We start from the raw sequence: 17916 nt of genomic DNA on the forward strand, positions 1-17916 counted from the left end.
GCCTGAAGAATTCACCTGCCCGGGCGTCAGGCGATACAATTTCCACATCCCTAATCAATGCGCAGCAGCCAAGTGGGAGTAAGTAGTACCTCCCAGCGGGCCAGATAAATGTCCTCATGTGGCCTGCAGGCCATAGTTTGAGAACCCCTGCTTTAGAGGCTGTACAACATAAGATTGTAATGAGTATTTTATCAAAATTTGCGAATTGCATGGTTCAGATGTAACTTGGCAAAGGTGAATTTTCAGGGATGCAGCTGGGAACAGTGTGGGTGCAATTTAAGCAACTTTAAAACCTTTGCACTGACTCTGTTTCTCATTATAGGAGCTAAATGTTTCCTGCTTTGGAAAAAAAAATTTTTAATGCTTTATTAGAATACATTATAGGGTTCTCATCAAGGTCTCCCCTTTTAAGAAGCCTTTATTATGCACCCACCACTAGTCCTACAGTGCTATTTTTTTATGCCAGCACAGCTGCATCTATGTGTTTTAGTACTCTAATTTGGTCATGGGATCACACGGTGACTCCCCAAATCTTCCACTGCTTAATGGTGACAACAGAACGTAAGATGCAGACTTCAGGGTGAAGTCACCTATTAGTTTCCAGACCCCTTTCAGCTTCATCTGGTACCAGGTAGGCTATGTTCACACGCTGCATTTCTTTTCCTGCAATTGGATACCAAACTATTTTTATTCAATACGATTGTATACAGTCTAAGGTAATCCGAATGCCGATTTTACTTTGTTAAATTGGATGGTAAAATAGTCATGTGATGCAAGACCTTAATTTTTTCTTAAACTGGTGCCAAAAAGTTAGATTTGTAAACTAATTCTATTTAAAAATCTTAATTTGTCCAGTACTTAACTGCTTTATACTACAGAGGAATATGTGTATTTCTTTTGTCTGACCACAGTGCTCTCTGTTGACACCTGTTCATTTTAGGACCTGTCCAGAGTAGGAACAAATCTCCATAGCAAACCTCTCCTGCTCTGGACAGTTCCTAACATGGACAGGTGTCAAACCACAGTGCTCTCTGCTGACAAAAATTGAAAGAAAAAAAAAAAACTTCCTCTGTAGTATGCAGTAGCTGATAAGTACTGGAAGGATTATTATTAAATAGAATTTACAAATCTAACTTTCTGGTACGAGTTAAAAAAATAGGTTTTCACCGAAGTTCCCCTTTAAGAAAGAGGGGCCTATGCCAACTCATAGGGAAATTATTCACGTTCATTAAAGGAGTACTCCAGAATAGAAAAATTGTTCTCCATACTGCCGGCAGTAAAAAAAATAAAAATAAAGAGGGACCTTCCTTCGCTCCCCCTATGTCTCCATTAACCCACTCGTCTCCGCCACGATCCTCTTCCTGGTTGCTCGGCCGGCAATAGGCTGAGTGGCAGTGACATTTTACTGCCGACTGTTTAGAGAACAATTTTTTCTATTCTGGAGTACTCCTTTAACTTTATTTTACTTTTTATTTACTCTTTAGCCCCTCACTGGAAACTTGTTCAATCTTTTGATTGCATAAACTAGACAATGCTGTGCAATAGCACACCATTAATCAGTGTTATTGGTGCTCCATTGCTACAGGCTGCCTGCAGCACTGGAGCGACGATCAGACAGGACAGTTGATCCGGATTTTACCAAGGCGTCCCCTCACCCACTGCCAGGATTAGATTTCTCATTTTAGACAGCAATTAACTGATCATGGTGTCTAAGGAATTCATGACAGACACCCTGATTGGCAACATCCAGCATTATCCACCATCCTGCTATGACTCCTGTTCAGCTCTATAGACTGGGGGAGGGAGCACTTTTACACCTTGAGTCCTTAAGGCGTTCCATTATGTGCAACGTAGTAAAAACCTATATAAATTTGGTATTATGCTAACCGGACTCAGATTAACATGTCTATTCTTTCTGTGGATTCTGCTCAGAAAAGCATTGCTGTCTAGAAGGGGGAAGTTATATTGGTTTTAACATTGTGTCTATGCCCTTAATATAAGTTGGTTTAAAGGATCTACTTACGATTAGGGGAGTCCGTTATATTTATTTTGCCTTCAGGGTAATTGTCTAGAAGACAGCGCATATGGAAGTGGCCCTAACCACAGCCAGAAGAATCAGATGCCCACCCATGTGCGGAATGCCCACCCATGTTTCGGGAGCAGATATTTGGCCACAAATATCCATATTTTTGTCCATATTAACATGGCCTAACATTAACCAACAGACATTTGTTTATTCAAATATTTATTTGATATCTGTTTATTGTTAGACGAGGACACCGTACTGCTTCAGGACATCTGTGTACTTTGCAATTTTGCTTTCGACGTTCTTTTCTGCCTGCTTCTTCAGTTTCTGAAAAACAGAAAATAGGCTTCACAATACATACATAAACCAGCTGAAGCAGTAGAAAGCCATCAAACAATAGCTGCAGTGGGGAAAGAATTCACATGTTACATCAGTGCAAAATACAAGAGTATTATGAATTTTCATGTTCGGTTGCTTCATGAGCATATCAAGAATGTATACAAGTGAGCAAACAGTTAATGCAGACTATTGAGACCCTACACAAGATCAAAAGTGCTGGTTCAGAGCTTTTAGTGAATGGTCACACAAAGTGATTGCAAATGAATACAAAGCCAGAAATGGATTTGAAAAGTGAAGTCTGTTTCTTTTGTACGTGTCCTATATATGATCTGTTCCTGTCTATATATTCAATAAATGCAATTATGAGGGTAAACAGTCCCATTGCTAAGACTTAAAGTCAATGCCAGTCACCACTACAGGGATTTTTTAATTTGCACAGATTAACACCTAAAGGAATATTGTGCAACACCTGCATCATGACACCAGAACCAACAGCTGCCTCAGATGGTAGTGCATGTGAAATTGTTTCATTGTAGTGAAACTCAAGCACAAAGTTCATCAACGACAATACTGAAAAGAACTTGTGTCAATGCTGCAATAGCCACATCAGTATGTGAAAGAGTGGGGCACTGGGATTTTTTATTTTAATAGTCCAGTAGTAAAATTCCAGAAAAAAACTGGGGTAGTCGCAGAAGCTTATTTGCCCACAGCAACCAGAGCTTAGCTTCCATTTTACTAGAACAATGAGAAATAAAAGAGCTGTGATTGGTTACTATGGGCAAATTTGACAGTTTTGCTAAACCTGCCCCATATCTCTGGTTTGCAGGCTAATATAGAGCTACTATAGATGGTTTAAGTGTCCCCTATGTGTACCCTGTCTCAGACTTAACCCACAAGAGACTTATCCACAGAGCTACATAGTTTACAGTACTTACCATGACCAGCTTCTTTTTCTTGTAGTGCAGCTTGGCCTTTTCCTTCCTCTTCTCTTCAAGAGTGGCAGTCACAGCTTGGTACTTCCAACCAACTTCATGAGCAAGGCGTCCAAGGTAAGCAAACTAAATAAAAATCCAATACATCCATTTAGTCTAAAGACACATCATTTGAGAATAGTAATAATGCCGGGTCGTGCATACCTTTCTTGTTGGCTTCAGGCGCACAATTTTCAGGGCAGCAGGGACTACCATTCGCTTCCTCTGTATAACAATATCAAATTTCAGTTACCTTTTATAACAGGACCCCTTATCAAATGTACTGGTAGAAGCCCACTTACCTTGTCGTAAGGAGGGGGAATACCATCGAAGACCTTCAGCCTCTCCAAAGCAGCCTGTCCTCTCTTTGTCTTGTGTGGGAGCATTCCTAAATGCAGAAAACCCATGTAAACCTCTAAGCTCTCCTGAGTGTTTATTAACTAGACAAATTACTAAACTAGAACTATTTCTGCAAGTTTTATCATAGTATTAGGAAAAGTTATAAAGTTATATAAGGCCAACCTTAAATACATTACTGAGAATAGTCTGCATCAAAGTACATAGGTATTAGTGCACCAGATCAGCATTACCTCTTACAGTCCTCCAGAAGATGCGGCTGGGTGCTCTGAAGTGGTATGGCCCACGGGAAGGGTTTGTGTTCATACGTTTGCGCAGGAAAGCAAGGTACTTCACTAGTAGAGGGGAAAATAATCATGTAAACACAGATCAGTCTTTACTTTCAGGAATATGTTTGACCATACTCATGTTTATACAGAGATTATGTCACAATGCAGCCGATTTTACATGAAATCTACAATTATTACCACCCATCTCACCTCTAAGACTTCTGTATAGAAGTTAAGGGCAATTTATGAATTAAATGCCTTTTTACATGGCCATATGCCATTTAGGACCGGCCTATTTTGGGCCTACAGGACCAAGCAATTTATAAATGTTCTCACTGATATATTCCAAGAGATACAACTTCTTGTTTTACTGATAATTGTAAAATGTTTTGGTATTTGAGTTATTAGTGAGTACATTTTTTGGGTGGGGTGGAGACTGACAAATTTTCCCCACTGTTCAAGTTGTATGAGCACTATTGTGTGGGAGAGGCTTTAACATTCTGGGGTATAGGACAAATAGGGAAAAGCAACCATCACCAGCTTTTACGTTTTTCCTCCACCATATGCAAGGAATATGGGTATTATACACAACTTTTATTTAAAACCTATAGATCTTAATTTTCTTCCAGTAGGGGAAAAACTCGTTATATTACTTCTGTAACACTTTGGATTACTTTATTCCTAAACATTACTACTTGTCAGATGCCTATAGCAGCTTTTATATGGCCAGTTGCCCACTGTCACCCTGGTGCCAACAGTGAGTAGCCATCTACAGCCAAAGTGTAAGGGGATCAGGATCAGAGCTATCAAACCTAGCTGGGTATAGCAGCCATGTTCATGACAAGACTACATGCCAGTACCCACAATACAAAAGGGCTGACATCTAGGGCAGAATAGGATGTAGCAATTGCTTTTGGCTCGAGACATGTGATCCCAAGTGCTGTCTTATATTTGGGATTATTCTAGTCAAACAGGGAAAACTGAATTCTGTATCTTCTATTCCCTACCAGAGAACAATCCCCAAATTGGGGATCTGTTAATGAACAAGTATTTGTACTTGTTATTCCTAAAAAAACATGTATGTGGATTAACTGTAGTACAAAGAAGAAAAAAAAATAGTTACGTTTGTTGCGGTAGAAGTTGCCAGAAATGTTGATGCCTTCACATCTTACAACAACTACTTTGCGACCTAGAGATTAACAAAAATTTTTTACAAATTAGATATTTATTAACATTACTTTCATTTATGGTGTAGTTCACATATTGGTCTCAGATGGTAGTGCATGTAAACTTATCTCATGGTCGATTAAACTCATATGAGAAACTTTAGACTCATCAACGACCAGTTACAATATTATTTACAAAAAACAATCACTTACCTAGCAACACTTGCTTAGCAACAATTGCAGCGAGACGACCAAGAAGATGTCCTCTGCCATCAATGACTAGAACCTGCATATAAGATTCACATATCAAACTGATGCAGAAACTTAATAGTACAAATCACTACTGCTTGTCAGCCGCCTCAGATGGTAGTGCATGTGAGATTATTTCATTTTAGAGACGATCAAGCACAATGTTCATCACTGACAAGGCTGAAAGGGATTTCTGTGTTCAGATAGCAATGCCTAATTCATTATACATATTACTCCACAAACACGTGAAAGAAGCTTTCTAGGCAAATTGGTCGTCTGGTTGGGCCTGAATATAACACTGGCTCACATTCTCTTTTAAAACCAAAACTTACTGGGTAAAATTTGAGTGTTGCAGGAACATCACTGGGAACAAGGCAGCATTGAAATGGCAGATCAGAGCAGATGAGTATGCACACTTTTTACACCAATTTGATTGCACTGCAAAAAGTGTTCTACTGAAATATCCCTTTAATCATGAGATGTAACTATGTTAGCAGCAAAGTATAATTTACACTAATGTTATCATAGCCTATGGGTGGTAGATGCCACCATTTATTGCACCTTTCAGCCACAGGCAATGCCTGCATTCATTTAGGGCACGTTCCCACATGCCGTATTTTGCTGCGTACTTGCTTCTGCGTATTTTCTATCCCATTGAAGTTCAATGGGAAAGAATACACAGCAGCAAATATGCAGCAAAATACGGAAAGTGGGAACTTGCCCTTAGTTTAACTCATGAAAGCTCAGGACATATTGAAAGGAGGTTTATTTGGCAGGAAGTTATTAAACTATGCCCTGTGTACCCCCCCCCCCCCCCCAAAAAAAAAAGAGCCTCCCTTGTCTTGCTCCCAGTCTCCTATGTGATTCTCTTTCTGCTTCCAGGGCCCAAGTCAATAGCTGCAGTGATGTCCCGCCTAGCCAGTGATTAGCTAAGCAGCAGTATGACATTGGACTTGGGACACAGGAAGATGACCCAGGCGCAGTAATACTGCTGCTCAGCCAATTGGGTCAAGACACCTCTGCGGCCAGCGTTTTGCTGCATGACTTATTGGGCCTGGGGAGCAGGACACGAGGGCACTGCAGAAGAAATGAAGGACAGCAGGGGGTTCACTTAATTTATTCCAGAACAGGCATAGTTCAACCTCCCTGTCTTGCCATAAAGTGGTATCTGTCACCCATACACTGCCACCCTTCACCCCCTCTATTTCTTAATGTAAATAGAGCTCCCTCCATATCAGCTGCATTGACTTCTAACGGAGAAAACCCAGAGCATAACCTTATCCATTCTAACACACGTGTGTACTGTACCCAGAGAAGTGCTTGATAGTTACCTGACTTGAAGCCTTGAATCCTCCACCCAAGTTCTTGTAGAAGCCTGGGAGACCCCCCTGGATGAGTTTCTGAGGTACCTTCTTGGCCTAAAGAAATACACTTTGCATAAGTGACAAAAATAAGACTGAAGCACTAATGACAACAGATCATGAATGTAAGGCCGCACAGCACCAACATTGCTTTTAAACTGATTGCTAATTGTCACATGGATTTGTAGCTAAAACTGCTTTCCTACAAAGATTTGGAGACTGATCTTGCCGCACAGCCACATTGCTAATATGCAGATATGATGTTGCAATGTGATACAACCATAAGATCAGTGGATGCTAACCTGACAAGCAGGGGTAAAACTCTCCACTACCATTCTGCAGTCTATAAGCTGTAATCACTACAGCTAGAGAACGTTTTAGACATTTCTCATCATCCAAAATCATAAGGATTGGAACACTTCCATTTTCATAAGAAAAGAAAAAAGTAGACCTCCCCTTATGTGCACAAATCATTTTCTCATCATTATTTTAAACTGTGCGGTTCTCCCCGGATCTGCATCATAGCAATTTGTCAAATATTAGAGTTGTGGATAAAATGTATAATCACATGTATATTTTGCTACAGATTTTCTGCTGCCAGTTTATCTATTGACATCAACAGGTATGAAAAGCTGCACGAAATAAGTGTGCACATACTCCAAGCGTACGTTCACATATCTTTTGCTGCCCATTAACTTTAAGTAGCTGCGGACAATCTGCAACCACCACATGTGAACATCCCATTAGTATGCATTCACACAGGATATGTTGCATATTTGATGCTATGTTCAATTTCGGTTACACTGAAGTCTGCAGCAGATCCTGTGTGTGAATGTACCTTAAATGTTACTTTTGCTTTGTAATGATAAACTTAAAGGAGATATCCAGTGCTGAATCTGAAACTTATCCCAAGGATAGAGGATAAGTTTCAGATCATAGGGGGGTCCGACCGCTTGGGCACCTGCGGGAAAGGGGTGTGCTGACCACACGAAGCGGCGGCAATCTCTGGCTCTGCCATAGCGCTGTATTGAGGGGCATGTCAGCCGCCGCTTCGTGCGGTGGTCGACACCAGCTATCTAGCCAGCGAGCCAGGGTCCCGTGCAGGAGATCGCAGGGGGCACCAGCGGTCGGACTCCCCGTGATCTGAAACTTGGCACTGGACTACCCTTTAAGGGAGAACTCCAGAATACAAAGAATGTCCCCCATACTGCTGGCAGTAAGAAAATGGATTCATACCTTCCTTCACTCCCCTGGTGCCTCCTGTAACTGGCTCCGGTCTCCGCCGCGATCCTCTTCCTGATTGCCGGCGAGTCATACTGCACTCAGCCAATCACTGGTCACAGCAAAGTCCCGACTCGGCCAGCGATAGGCTATGCGGCAGTGTGAAGTTTTCGGCCCCGGCAGCAGGTGCAGTGAAACATTGTGTGTCTTGAAGCACTCACACTGCCGCTCAGCCCATCGCCAGCCGAGTCTGGCCTTCGCTGCGGCCGATGATTAGCTGAGTGCAGTATGACTCGCTGACCACCAGCAACCAGGAAGAGGATCGCGGCGGAGTGTGGAGTCTGTTACTGGAGGAGCGAAGGAAGGTATGTACGGTATATCGGGAGTATGGGTACAATTTGTATTATGGAGTTCTCCTTTAAGGATAGACTTAACATGGCACACTGCAACACCAAACTGGCCACCCCCTCCAAACAGGGAAAACTGCTAGCTGATCACATTTTGGCAAGTTAGACAAAAACCTCATACACTGGCTAGACATGTAACAGGCAATGAAATGATTGAAGTTAAAGTCTAAGAGAATGATCCCGGCCTGCTCCATCATGGAGACCTGTGATAGGCCCCTCACACGAGCAATGATCTACCTGGCTGAAGCTCACAGTCTACCTGTGCATTATACTGACTATAGAAAAGTTATGGATTTCTTGTTAACCCATGAACTGAAGCTACTTTACATTAAACATAGGAATACAGCTTTAATACCAGTGATTCAAGCAGCTTTACCCATTGATGTCACATGTGCAGATCACTGATTGATACCTGAGAACCTAGTGTGGAAGTCACCAAAGAGAACCTCCAGATGTTGCAAAACTACAAATTCCAGCATGCCTGGACAGCCAATGTCTGTCCAGGCAGGCGGGGAGTTGTAGTTTTGCAACATCTGGAGGGCCACACTCAGATCACTATGTGGTGAATGGCATAAGAGACTGTTCTATTACTTTCCAAAACTACATTTACTATAGTCAGTCTCTTGGCATGATGGGAGTTGTTGTCCATGCACTAGAAACGCACAGGTTGGGGCAGTGACAGGATGATGGAGGAGCAGACACCGACCAGGCCCGAGCCCCGCACATGAGCTGCCGCTCTACAGCATGAAGGCTCCGCTCACACACACGTGAAGTCGGCTACAGGGTCCCAATACATTATAGGAAATCCCATAGACACCATCACAGAGTATGACATCCCATAGACACGTACGGGAGCGGCCCCCGCTCCTCACCACATGAGCACCCAGGCCGCTGCCTCGGAGCCCGTGTGAGAGATATCCCCGCAGTCACATAACATCCCCAGTCCAACCCCTTGCGCTCCGCTAGTACCTCCCGGCCCCTCCGACACACTCCGCCGCCCGGTCGGAGTACGGCAGGCGCACTAAACCAGCCGCCCAGCCAGAAGCGCTCACCTTAGCGTCCGCCATCTTGGCCTGCCGGACGAGAAAGAGACTCGCGCTCGGCCACGGGGTCTCCAAAAGGAAGGAAAGGGGCGGAAGTGACGTTTAGGACACGCCTACTGTCAGTAGAGCCGTAGGAAAGGAGGGGAGGGATCAGGCGTCACGCACGTAGGCTACATAACGAACCAATCAGCTTTTATGTTCTTTAGCGTATCGGAACATATAAAAGCCAACGTGTGATTAGTGGTTGGTTAAACGTCACTAGTCTCCTATACCGGAAATAGCAGTTTCTAGAGCTCCCGCTTATGCAGGGTCTGGCTGCGGACTGGAGCTCTACTCAACACAGGAAGTGCGTGATCTCCATTCATAGCATGTTATTTTATGTGCCGTCTGCAGCCAGACCCTCTATTTATCATCCATGAAAGTGATATTTTGCCCCCTTGTGGCCAGGTCCTGAATACATGTGATATTTCGCCAACACCTATTTTTTCATTCTCCCACTCCATAAGTGACTAGTAATAGTGACCATAATGCTGTGTGAACCCAGCCGAAGACCTCTTTATAAATCCTCCTGGTCCTTACCAGTGATGAGGAACAGCCAACAGTACTCATCTATTTCCTATCGTCTGGATCAGTGTTTCTCAACTAGGGTGCCTCCAGCTGCTGCAAAACTTCAACTCCCAGCATGCCCTGACAGCCTTTGGCCATTGTTAGGGTCTATTCACATGGCAGAATTTCCATATGTGGATTCCACCTCAAATTAAAGCCTAATTGACTTGGATTCCTCACTCCCATTTACACTTCTGAATTTCCACATGCAGATTCCGCACCAATTCCGCACAAGCCAGAAACCACCCAAATGAATGTGGAAGCGGAATTGGTGCGGATGTGCGGAAATTGTGCCATGTGAATAGACCCTTACATTTGCAGTATTTCTGTATATTTTAAATTTTGTACTGTTCAATGATTTTTGATGTTTAACCCCTTAAGGACCGAGGTTTTTTCCGTTTTTGTATTTTTGTTTTTTGCTCCTTGCTTTTAAAAAATCATAACTCTTTCAATTTTTCACCTAAAAATCCATATGCTGGCTTATTTTTTGTGCCACCAATTCTACTTTGTAATGACGTCAGTCATTTTGCCCAAAAATCTACGGTGAAACAGAAAAAAAAATCATTGTGCGACAAAATTGAAAAAAAAATGCAGTTTTGTAACTTTTGGGGGCTTCCATTTCTACGTAGTAAATTTTTCGGTAAAAATGACCCCTTATCTTTATTCTGTAGGTCCATACGATTAAAAAGATACCCTACTTATATAGGTTTGATTTTGTCGGACTTCTGGAAAAAATCATAACTACATGCAGGAAAATTAATACGTTTAAAATTGAAATCTTCTGACCCCTATAACTTTTTATTATTCCGTGTATGGGGCGCTATGAGGGCTCATTTTTTGCGCCGTGATCTGAAGTTTTTAACGGTACCATTTTTGCATTGATAGGACTTATTGATCGCTTTTTATTCATTTTTAAATGATAAAAAAGTGACCAAAAATGCACTATTTTGGACTTTGGAATTTTTTTGCGCGCACGCCATTGACCGAGCGGTTTAATTAATGATATATTTTTATAATTGGGACATTTCCGCACGCGGTGATACCATATATGTTTATTTTTATTTTTATTTACACTGTGTTTTTTTTTTTATTGGAAAAGGGGGGTGATTCAAACTTTTAATAGGGGAGGAGTTAAATTATCTTTATTCACTTTTTTTTTCACTTTTTTTTTGCAGTGTTATAGCTCCCATAGGGACCTATAACACTGCACACACTGATCTTCATCATTGATCACTGGTTTCTCATAAGAAACCAGTGATCGATGATTCTGCCGCATGACTGCTCATGCCTGGATCTCAGGCACTGAGCAATCATTCGGCGATCGGACAGCGAGGAGGCAGGTAGGGACCCTCCCGCTGTCCTGTCAGCTGTTCGGGATGCCGCGATTTCGCCGCGGCTATCCCGAACAGCCCGACTGAGCTAGCCGGCAACTTTCGCTTTTAGCCTCGCGGCTCAGCTCTGAGCGCGCGGCTAAAGGGTGGATAGCGATCGGCGCAGCGCGCTATTAGAGGCGGGTACTGTGTAACCCCGCGTTATATCAGGAGAGCAGGACCAAGGACGTACCGGTACGTCCTTGGTCCTTAAGGGGTTAAAGGCATAATAAAATACAGGAGTGTCCATTTTAGCACATTGTCAGTCGTCAGCTGTAACTCCGTCCTCCATCAGGTGAAACGGCGTCCCGTCTCCACCCTCGGACCAATCGCCGTCATCCTTCAGCCACAACTTCATCCTCCCTAATCCGAAACTCCCTCGTCCAAAACACCCTCATGCCTCAGACGATTCTCCCTCAGACGCAACGTCCTGCCGCATAGCAGAGCAGACGCTACACAGCATGTATAGCAGAGTCGAAACTGTGAAACTTGCACGTGTACTACAGACACTACATGTGCTACAGAGTCTGTATAGCAGAGCCGACATTGACAGCGTGTACAGCAGAACCTGTATAGTAGAGAGCCGGCACTGACTCGGCTCTGCTACATGGCAGGAAAGTTTTTCATTGACGGAGTTTAGAATGAGAGACTTTAGAATGACAAAGGAGGGAGTTGTGGCTGACGCCTGATGGAGATTGGCCCAAGGGAGAAGGCGGGGCGCCGTTTCACCTGAAGGAGGACGGAGTTACGGCTGATGAGTGACGATGTCCTAAAATGGACAGCGTACACGAGAACAGTAGAATTTAACCCCTTAAGGACTGAGCCCTTTTTCACCTTAAGGACTCGGCCATTTTTTGCAAATCTGACCACTGTCACTTTAAACATTAATAACTCTGGAATGCTTTTAGTTATCATTCTGATTCCAAGATTGTTTTTTCGTGACATATTCTACTTTAACATAGTGGTAACATTTTGTGGTAACTTGCATCCTTTCTTGGTGAATAATCCCAAAATTTGATGAAAAATTTGAAAATTTTGCATTTTTCAAACTTTGAAGCTCTCTGCTTGTAAGGAAAATGGATATTCCAATTTTTTTTTTTTATTCACTTATACAATATGTCTACTTTATGTTTGCATCATAAAATTGATGAATTTTTTCTTTTGGAAGACATCAGAGGGCTTCAAAGTTCCGCAGCAATTTTCCAATTTTTCCCGAAATTTTGAAACTCGCTTTTTTTCAGGGACCAGTTCAGGTTTGAAGTGGATTTGAAGGGTCTTCATATTAGAAATACCCCATAAAAGACCCCATTATAAAAACTGCACCCCCCCAAAGTATTCAAAATTACATTCAGTAAGCGTTTAAACCCTTTCACAGGTTTCACAGGAATAGCAGCAAAGTGAAGGAGAAAATTCACAATCTTCATTTTTTACACTCGCATGTTCTTGTAGACCCAATTTTTGAATTTTTGGAAGGGGTGAAAAGGAGAAAATTTTTACTTGTATTTGAAACTCAATTTCTCTCGAGTAAGCACATACCTCATATGTCTATGTTAATTGTTCGGCGGGCGCAGTAGAGGGCTCAGAATGGAAGGAGCGACAAGGGGATTTTGTAAAGTACGTTTTTCTGAAATGGTTTTTGGGGGGCATGTCACCTTTAGGAAGCCCCTATGGTGCCAGAACAGCAAAAAACCCCACATGGCATACCATTTTGGAAACTAGACCCCTCGGGAAACGTAACAAGGGGTAATGTGAACCTTAATACCCCACAGGTGATTCACGACTTTTGCATATGTAAAAAAAAAAAAATTATTTTTACCTAAAATGCTTGGTTTCCCAAAAGTTTTACATTTTTAAAAAGGGTAATAGCAGAAAATACCCCCCAAAATTTGAAGCCCAATTTCTCCCGATTCAGAAAACACCCCATATGGGGGTGAAAAGTTCTCTGCTGGCGCACTACAGGTCTCAGAAGAGAAGGAGTCACATTTGGCTTTTTTGAAGGAAATTTTGCTCTGGGGGCATGCCGCATTTAGGAAGCCCCTATGGTGCCAGGACAGCAAAAAAAAAACACATGGCATACTATTTTGGAAACTAGAGCCCTCGGGGAATGTAACAAGGGGTTAAGTGAACCTTAATACCCCACAGGCGTTTCACGACTATTGCATATGTAAAAAAAAAAAAAATTTTTACCTAAAATGCTTCTTTTCCCCAAAATTTTACATTTTTAAAAAGGGTAAAATCAGAAAATACCCCCCAAAATTTGTAACACAATTTCTCCCGAGTACGGCGATACCCCATATGTGACCCTAAACTGTTGCCTTGAAATACGACAGGGCTCCAAAGTGAGAGCGCCATGCGCATTTGAGGCCTAAATTAGCATAGGGGTGGACATAGGGGAATTCTACGCCAGTGATTCCCAAACAGGGTGCCTCCAGCTGTCGTAAAACTCCCAGCATGCCAGTCAGTCAGTGGCTGTCTGGCAATACTGGGAGTAGTTGTTTTGCAACAGCTGGAGGCTCCGTTTTGGAAACCGTGGTGTACCAGACGTTTTTCATTTTTATTGGGGAGGGGAGGGGGTATGTGTATATGTAGTGTTTTTTACTTTTTATTTTATTTTGTGTTAGTGTAGTGTTTTTAGGGTACAGTCGCACGGGCGGGGGTTCACAGTAGTTTCTCGCTGGAAGTTTGAGCTGTTGCAGAAAATTTGCCGCAGCTCAAACTTGCAGCCCGATACTTACTGTAAACCTCCGCCCATGTGAGTGTACCCTGTACATTCACATTGGGGGGGGGGGGGGGGGGACTCCAGCTGTTGCAAAACTACAACTCCCAGCATGCGCTGACAGACTGTACATGCTGAGAGTTTTAGTTTTGCAACAGCTGTAGGCACACTGGTTATGTATCACTGAGTTTGTGACCTTACTCAGTGTTTCAAAACCAGTGTGCCTCCAGCTGTTGCAAAACTACAACTCCCAGCATGTACGGTGCATGGTGTAAGGTGACTGCTGGGAGTTGTAGTTTGCAACAGCTGGAGGCATACCGGTCGTGAAACACTGAGTTAGGTAAAAAAAAAACTGAGTTTCACAACCAGTGTGCCTTCAGCTGTTGCAAAACTACAACTCTCAGCAGTCACCGACAGCCAATGGGCATGCTGGGAGTTGTAGTTATGCAACCAGCAGATGCACCACTACAACTCCCAGCATGCACTTTAGCTGTTTGTGCAAGCTGGGAGTTGTAGTTATACAACAGCTGAAGGTACACTTTTCCATAGAAAAAATGTGCCTCCAGCTGTTGCAAAACCATAAGTCCCAGCATGCCTAAAAGGGAATGCTGGGAGTTGTGGTGGTCTGCCTCCTGCTGTTGCATAACTACAGCTCCCAGCATGCCCTTTTTGCATGCTGGGAGCTGTTGCTAAGCAACAGCAGGAGGCTGTAACTCACCTCCTGCTGCTGCTCCGTCGCAGGACTGTCCCTCGCCGCCGCCGTTGCTCCTGGGGCCCCGATCCCAACATGGACGCCGGGGATCGGGGTCCCCAGCACCCGGGGTCTTCTTCCTGCACCTGCTCACGTCCTCCGGAAGAGGGGCGGAGCGGATGAGTGACACCCGCAGCAGGCGCCCTGATTGGTCAGCCGGTAATCCGGCCGACGAATCAGGGCGATCGTGAGGTGGCACCAGTGCTACCTCACCCCTGCTGGCTCTGGCTGTTCGGGGCCGTCCGAGATGGCCCCGATCAGCCAGTAATTCCGGGTCACCGGGTAACTGGAGACCCGATTGACCCGGAATCGCCGCAGATCTCTGAACTGAATTGTCCAGCGATCTGCGGCCATCGCCGACATGGGGGGGGCATAATGACCCCCCTGGGCGATATGCCGGGATGCCTGCTGAATGATTTAATTCGGCTAGCGGTGGGGACCGGAATTCCCACAGGTGTATGGATACGCCCTGCGTCCTTAAGAGGTTAAAGGGGTACTCCAGTGGAATTTTTTTTTTTTTAAATCAACTGGTACCAGAAAGTTAAACAGTTCTATTTAAAAATCCTAATCCTTCCAGTACTTATCAGCTGCTGTATGCTCCACATGAAGTCCTTTTCTTTTTGAATTTCTTTTCTGTCTGACCACAGTGCTCTCTGCTGACACCTCTGTCCATGTCAGGAACTGTCCAGAACAGGAGAAAGTCCCTATAGCAAACCTCTCCTGCTCTAGACAGTTCCTGATATGGACAGAAGTGTTTGCAGAGAGCACTGTGGTCAGACAGAAAATAAATTTAAAAAGAAAAGAACTTCCTGTGGAGCATACAGCAGCTGATCAGTACTGGAAGGATTAAGATTTTTAAATAGAAGTAATTTACAAATCTGTTTAACTTTCTAGCACAAGTTGATTTAAAAAAAAAAAATGTTTTCCACTGGAGTACCACTTTAAGAAGTGATGCCACTTTTCAGTGTGATTCTACCCTGAAAACTTTCATTGAAATCAATAAAAGTTTACAGAAAAAATTAAAAATACCTGAAAAAATCTCATCAAAATGATCTTCAAAAAATCCACATAGCAGATTCCATGCTGATTTTAAGGTGTTTTTTTAAGAGTGGTTTTTGCCCATGTGAGCATACCCTTAAAAGTTGTATGTTTACTGAATTGTAGTTTTATTGTTTTTATTTCAGCTTTGCTATATACATTAACAATGAAATGTGAAATAAGTCTTTATCTCTGATCAGTTATTAGCAGTAGCCCACGGATGTGGAAACTAGCCTGGTTCTGCTGGTTATGGAGTGGGCCTAAAAAGGCACTCTGGCGGAATTTTTTTTTTTTTTAAATCATCTGGTGCCAGAAAGTTAAAGAGATTTGTAAATTACTTCTGTTTAAAAATCTTAATCCTTCCAGTACTTATTAGCTGCTGTATACTACTAAAAAGAAAGTTTTTAAAATTTTCTTTTTAAATTTCTTTCCAGTCTAACCACAGTGCTCTCTGCTGTCACCTCTTTCCATATCAGGAACTGTCCAGACAGGGCTGGCGTTAGGGCGGGGCAAACCAGGCAATTGCCTAGGGCCCCCATCCCCCAGGAGGCCCCTTGCCGGCTGCTCAGTAGCAGATCAGCAGGCCGGCCACGGCCACTTTAAAATAGTGACTAGCGGCGGACCCGGACACTTCTCCTGCTTTTTCTATTTTTCATATTTCCTTACCTGGCGACGCTCGGCAGGCTCAGGTAATGTGGCGGTTCTTGTGGGCTGTGTGGATAATATGACGAATGACGTCCTCTGCGGCTCCTCTGCACGGCGTCAGGGACGTCACTCCACATTCCCTGCAGCGCCGGCCGCTTAAGTTTAGCAGTCCGGCCGCGGCTGCAGGAAATGAGGAGTGAAGTCCTTGACGCCGCGCAGAGGAGCCGCAGAGGACGTCATTCGTCATTTTATCCACACAGCCCACAAGAACCGCCGCATTACCTGAGCCTGCCGAGCGTGGCCAGGTAAGGAAATATGAAAAATAGAAAAAGCAGGGGGAGACGGGGGACCTAATGTGGGGGAACTATACTGCCAACCTAATGTGGGGGAACTATACTGCACCTAATGTTGGGGAACTATACTGCACCTAATGTGGGGGAACTGTACTGCACCTAATGTGGGGGAACTGTACTGCACCAAATGTGCGGAACTATACTGCACCTAATGTTGGGGAGCTATACTGCACCTAATGTGGAGGAACTATACTGCACCTAATGTGGGGAGCTATACTGCCAACCTAATGTGGGGAGCTATACTGCACCTAATGTGAGGAACTATACTGCACCTAATGTGGGGGAACTATACTGCACCTAATGTGGGGGAAACTATACTGCACTTAATGTGGGGAGCTATACTGCACCTAATGTGGAGGAACTGTACTGCCAACCTAATGTGGGGCACTATACTGCACCTTATGTGGGGAACTATACTGCACCTAATGTGGGGGAACTATACTGCACCTAATGTGGCGTACTATACTACACCTAATGTGGGGAGCTATATTGCACCTAATGTGGGGAGCTATCTTCCACCTAATGTGGGGAACTATACTGCACCTAATGTAGGGGAACTATACTGCACCTAATGTGGGGGAACTATACTGCACCTAATGTGGGGGAGCCATACTGCACCTAATGTGGGGAGCCATACTGCACCTAATGTGGGGAACTATACTGCACCTAATGTGGGGGAACTATACTGCACCTAATGTGGGGGAACTATACTGCACCTAATGTGGGGAACTATACTGCACCTAATGTGGGGGAACTATACTGCACCTAATGTGGGGAACTATACTGCACCTAATGTGGGGGAACTATACTGCACCTAATGTGGGGAACTATACTGCACCTAATGTGGGGGAACTATACTGCACCTAATGTGGGGAACTATACTGCACCTAATGTGGGGAGAACTATACTGCACCTAATGTGGGGGAACTATACTGCACCTAATGTGGGGGAACTATACTGCACCTAATGTAATGTGAGGGAACTATACTGCACCTAATGTGGGGGAACTATACTGCACCTAATGTGGA

General features: G+C 43.7%; 1 protein-coding gene and 3 non-coding genes across 5 annotated transcripts; all 4 read right to left on the reverse strand.

Moving 5' to 3' along the window:
- Window positions 1–2228: 2228 nt before the first annotated feature.
- RPL13A (ribosomal protein L13a) lies at window positions 2229–9488 on the reverse strand. Of its 2 annotated transcripts, XM_056524550.1 has the most exons (9): window positions 9419–9488; window positions 6709–6795; window positions 5342–5414; window positions 5086–5151; window positions 3927–4028; window positions 3639–3724; window positions 3502–3561; window positions 3301–3423; window positions 2229–2353 (listed from the first exon to the last, which is right to left on the reverse strand). In XM_056524550.1, exons 1-9 carry the CDS (start codon window positions 9431–9433, stop codon window positions 2267–2269), a joined length of 699 nt encoding a protein of 232 aa, XP_056380525.1. In that variant the 5' UTR covers window positions 9434–9488; the 3' UTR covers window positions 2229–2266. The 2 variants fall into 2 exon arrangements, with proteins under 2 accessions (XP_056380525.1, XP_056380526.1); XM_056524551.1 differs by lacking the exons at window positions 6709–6795; window positions 9419–9488 and having other exon boundaries at window positions 5342–5420.
- On the reverse strand, window positions 2860–2934 carry LOC130277819 (small nucleolar RNA Z195/SNORD33/SNORD32 family). Its single transcript, XR_008845585.1, has one exon. It is a non-coding gene; the product is annotated as a small nucleolar RNA Z195/SNORD33/SNORD32 family (small nucleolar RNA).
- LOC130277818 (small nucleolar RNA Z195/SNORD33/SNORD32 family) lies at window positions 5226–5308 on the reverse strand. Its single transcript, XR_008845584.1, has one exon. It is a non-coding gene; the product is annotated as a small nucleolar RNA Z195/SNORD33/SNORD32 family (small nucleolar RNA).
- On the reverse strand, window positions 5482–5556 carry LOC130277820 (small nucleolar RNA Z195/SNORD33/SNORD32 family). Its single transcript, XR_008845586.1, has one exon. It is a non-coding gene; the product is annotated as a small nucleolar RNA Z195/SNORD33/SNORD32 family (small nucleolar RNA).
- Window positions 9489–17916: the final 8428 nt, after the last annotated feature.

This window comes from Hyla sarda, chromosome 6 (genome assembly GCF_029499605.1).
Source record: "Hyla sarda isolate aHylSar1 chromosome 6, aHylSar1.hap1, whole genome shotgun sequence".
Lineage (NCBI taxonomy): Eukaryota > Metazoa > Chordata > Amphibia > Anura > Hylidae > Hyla > Hyla sarda.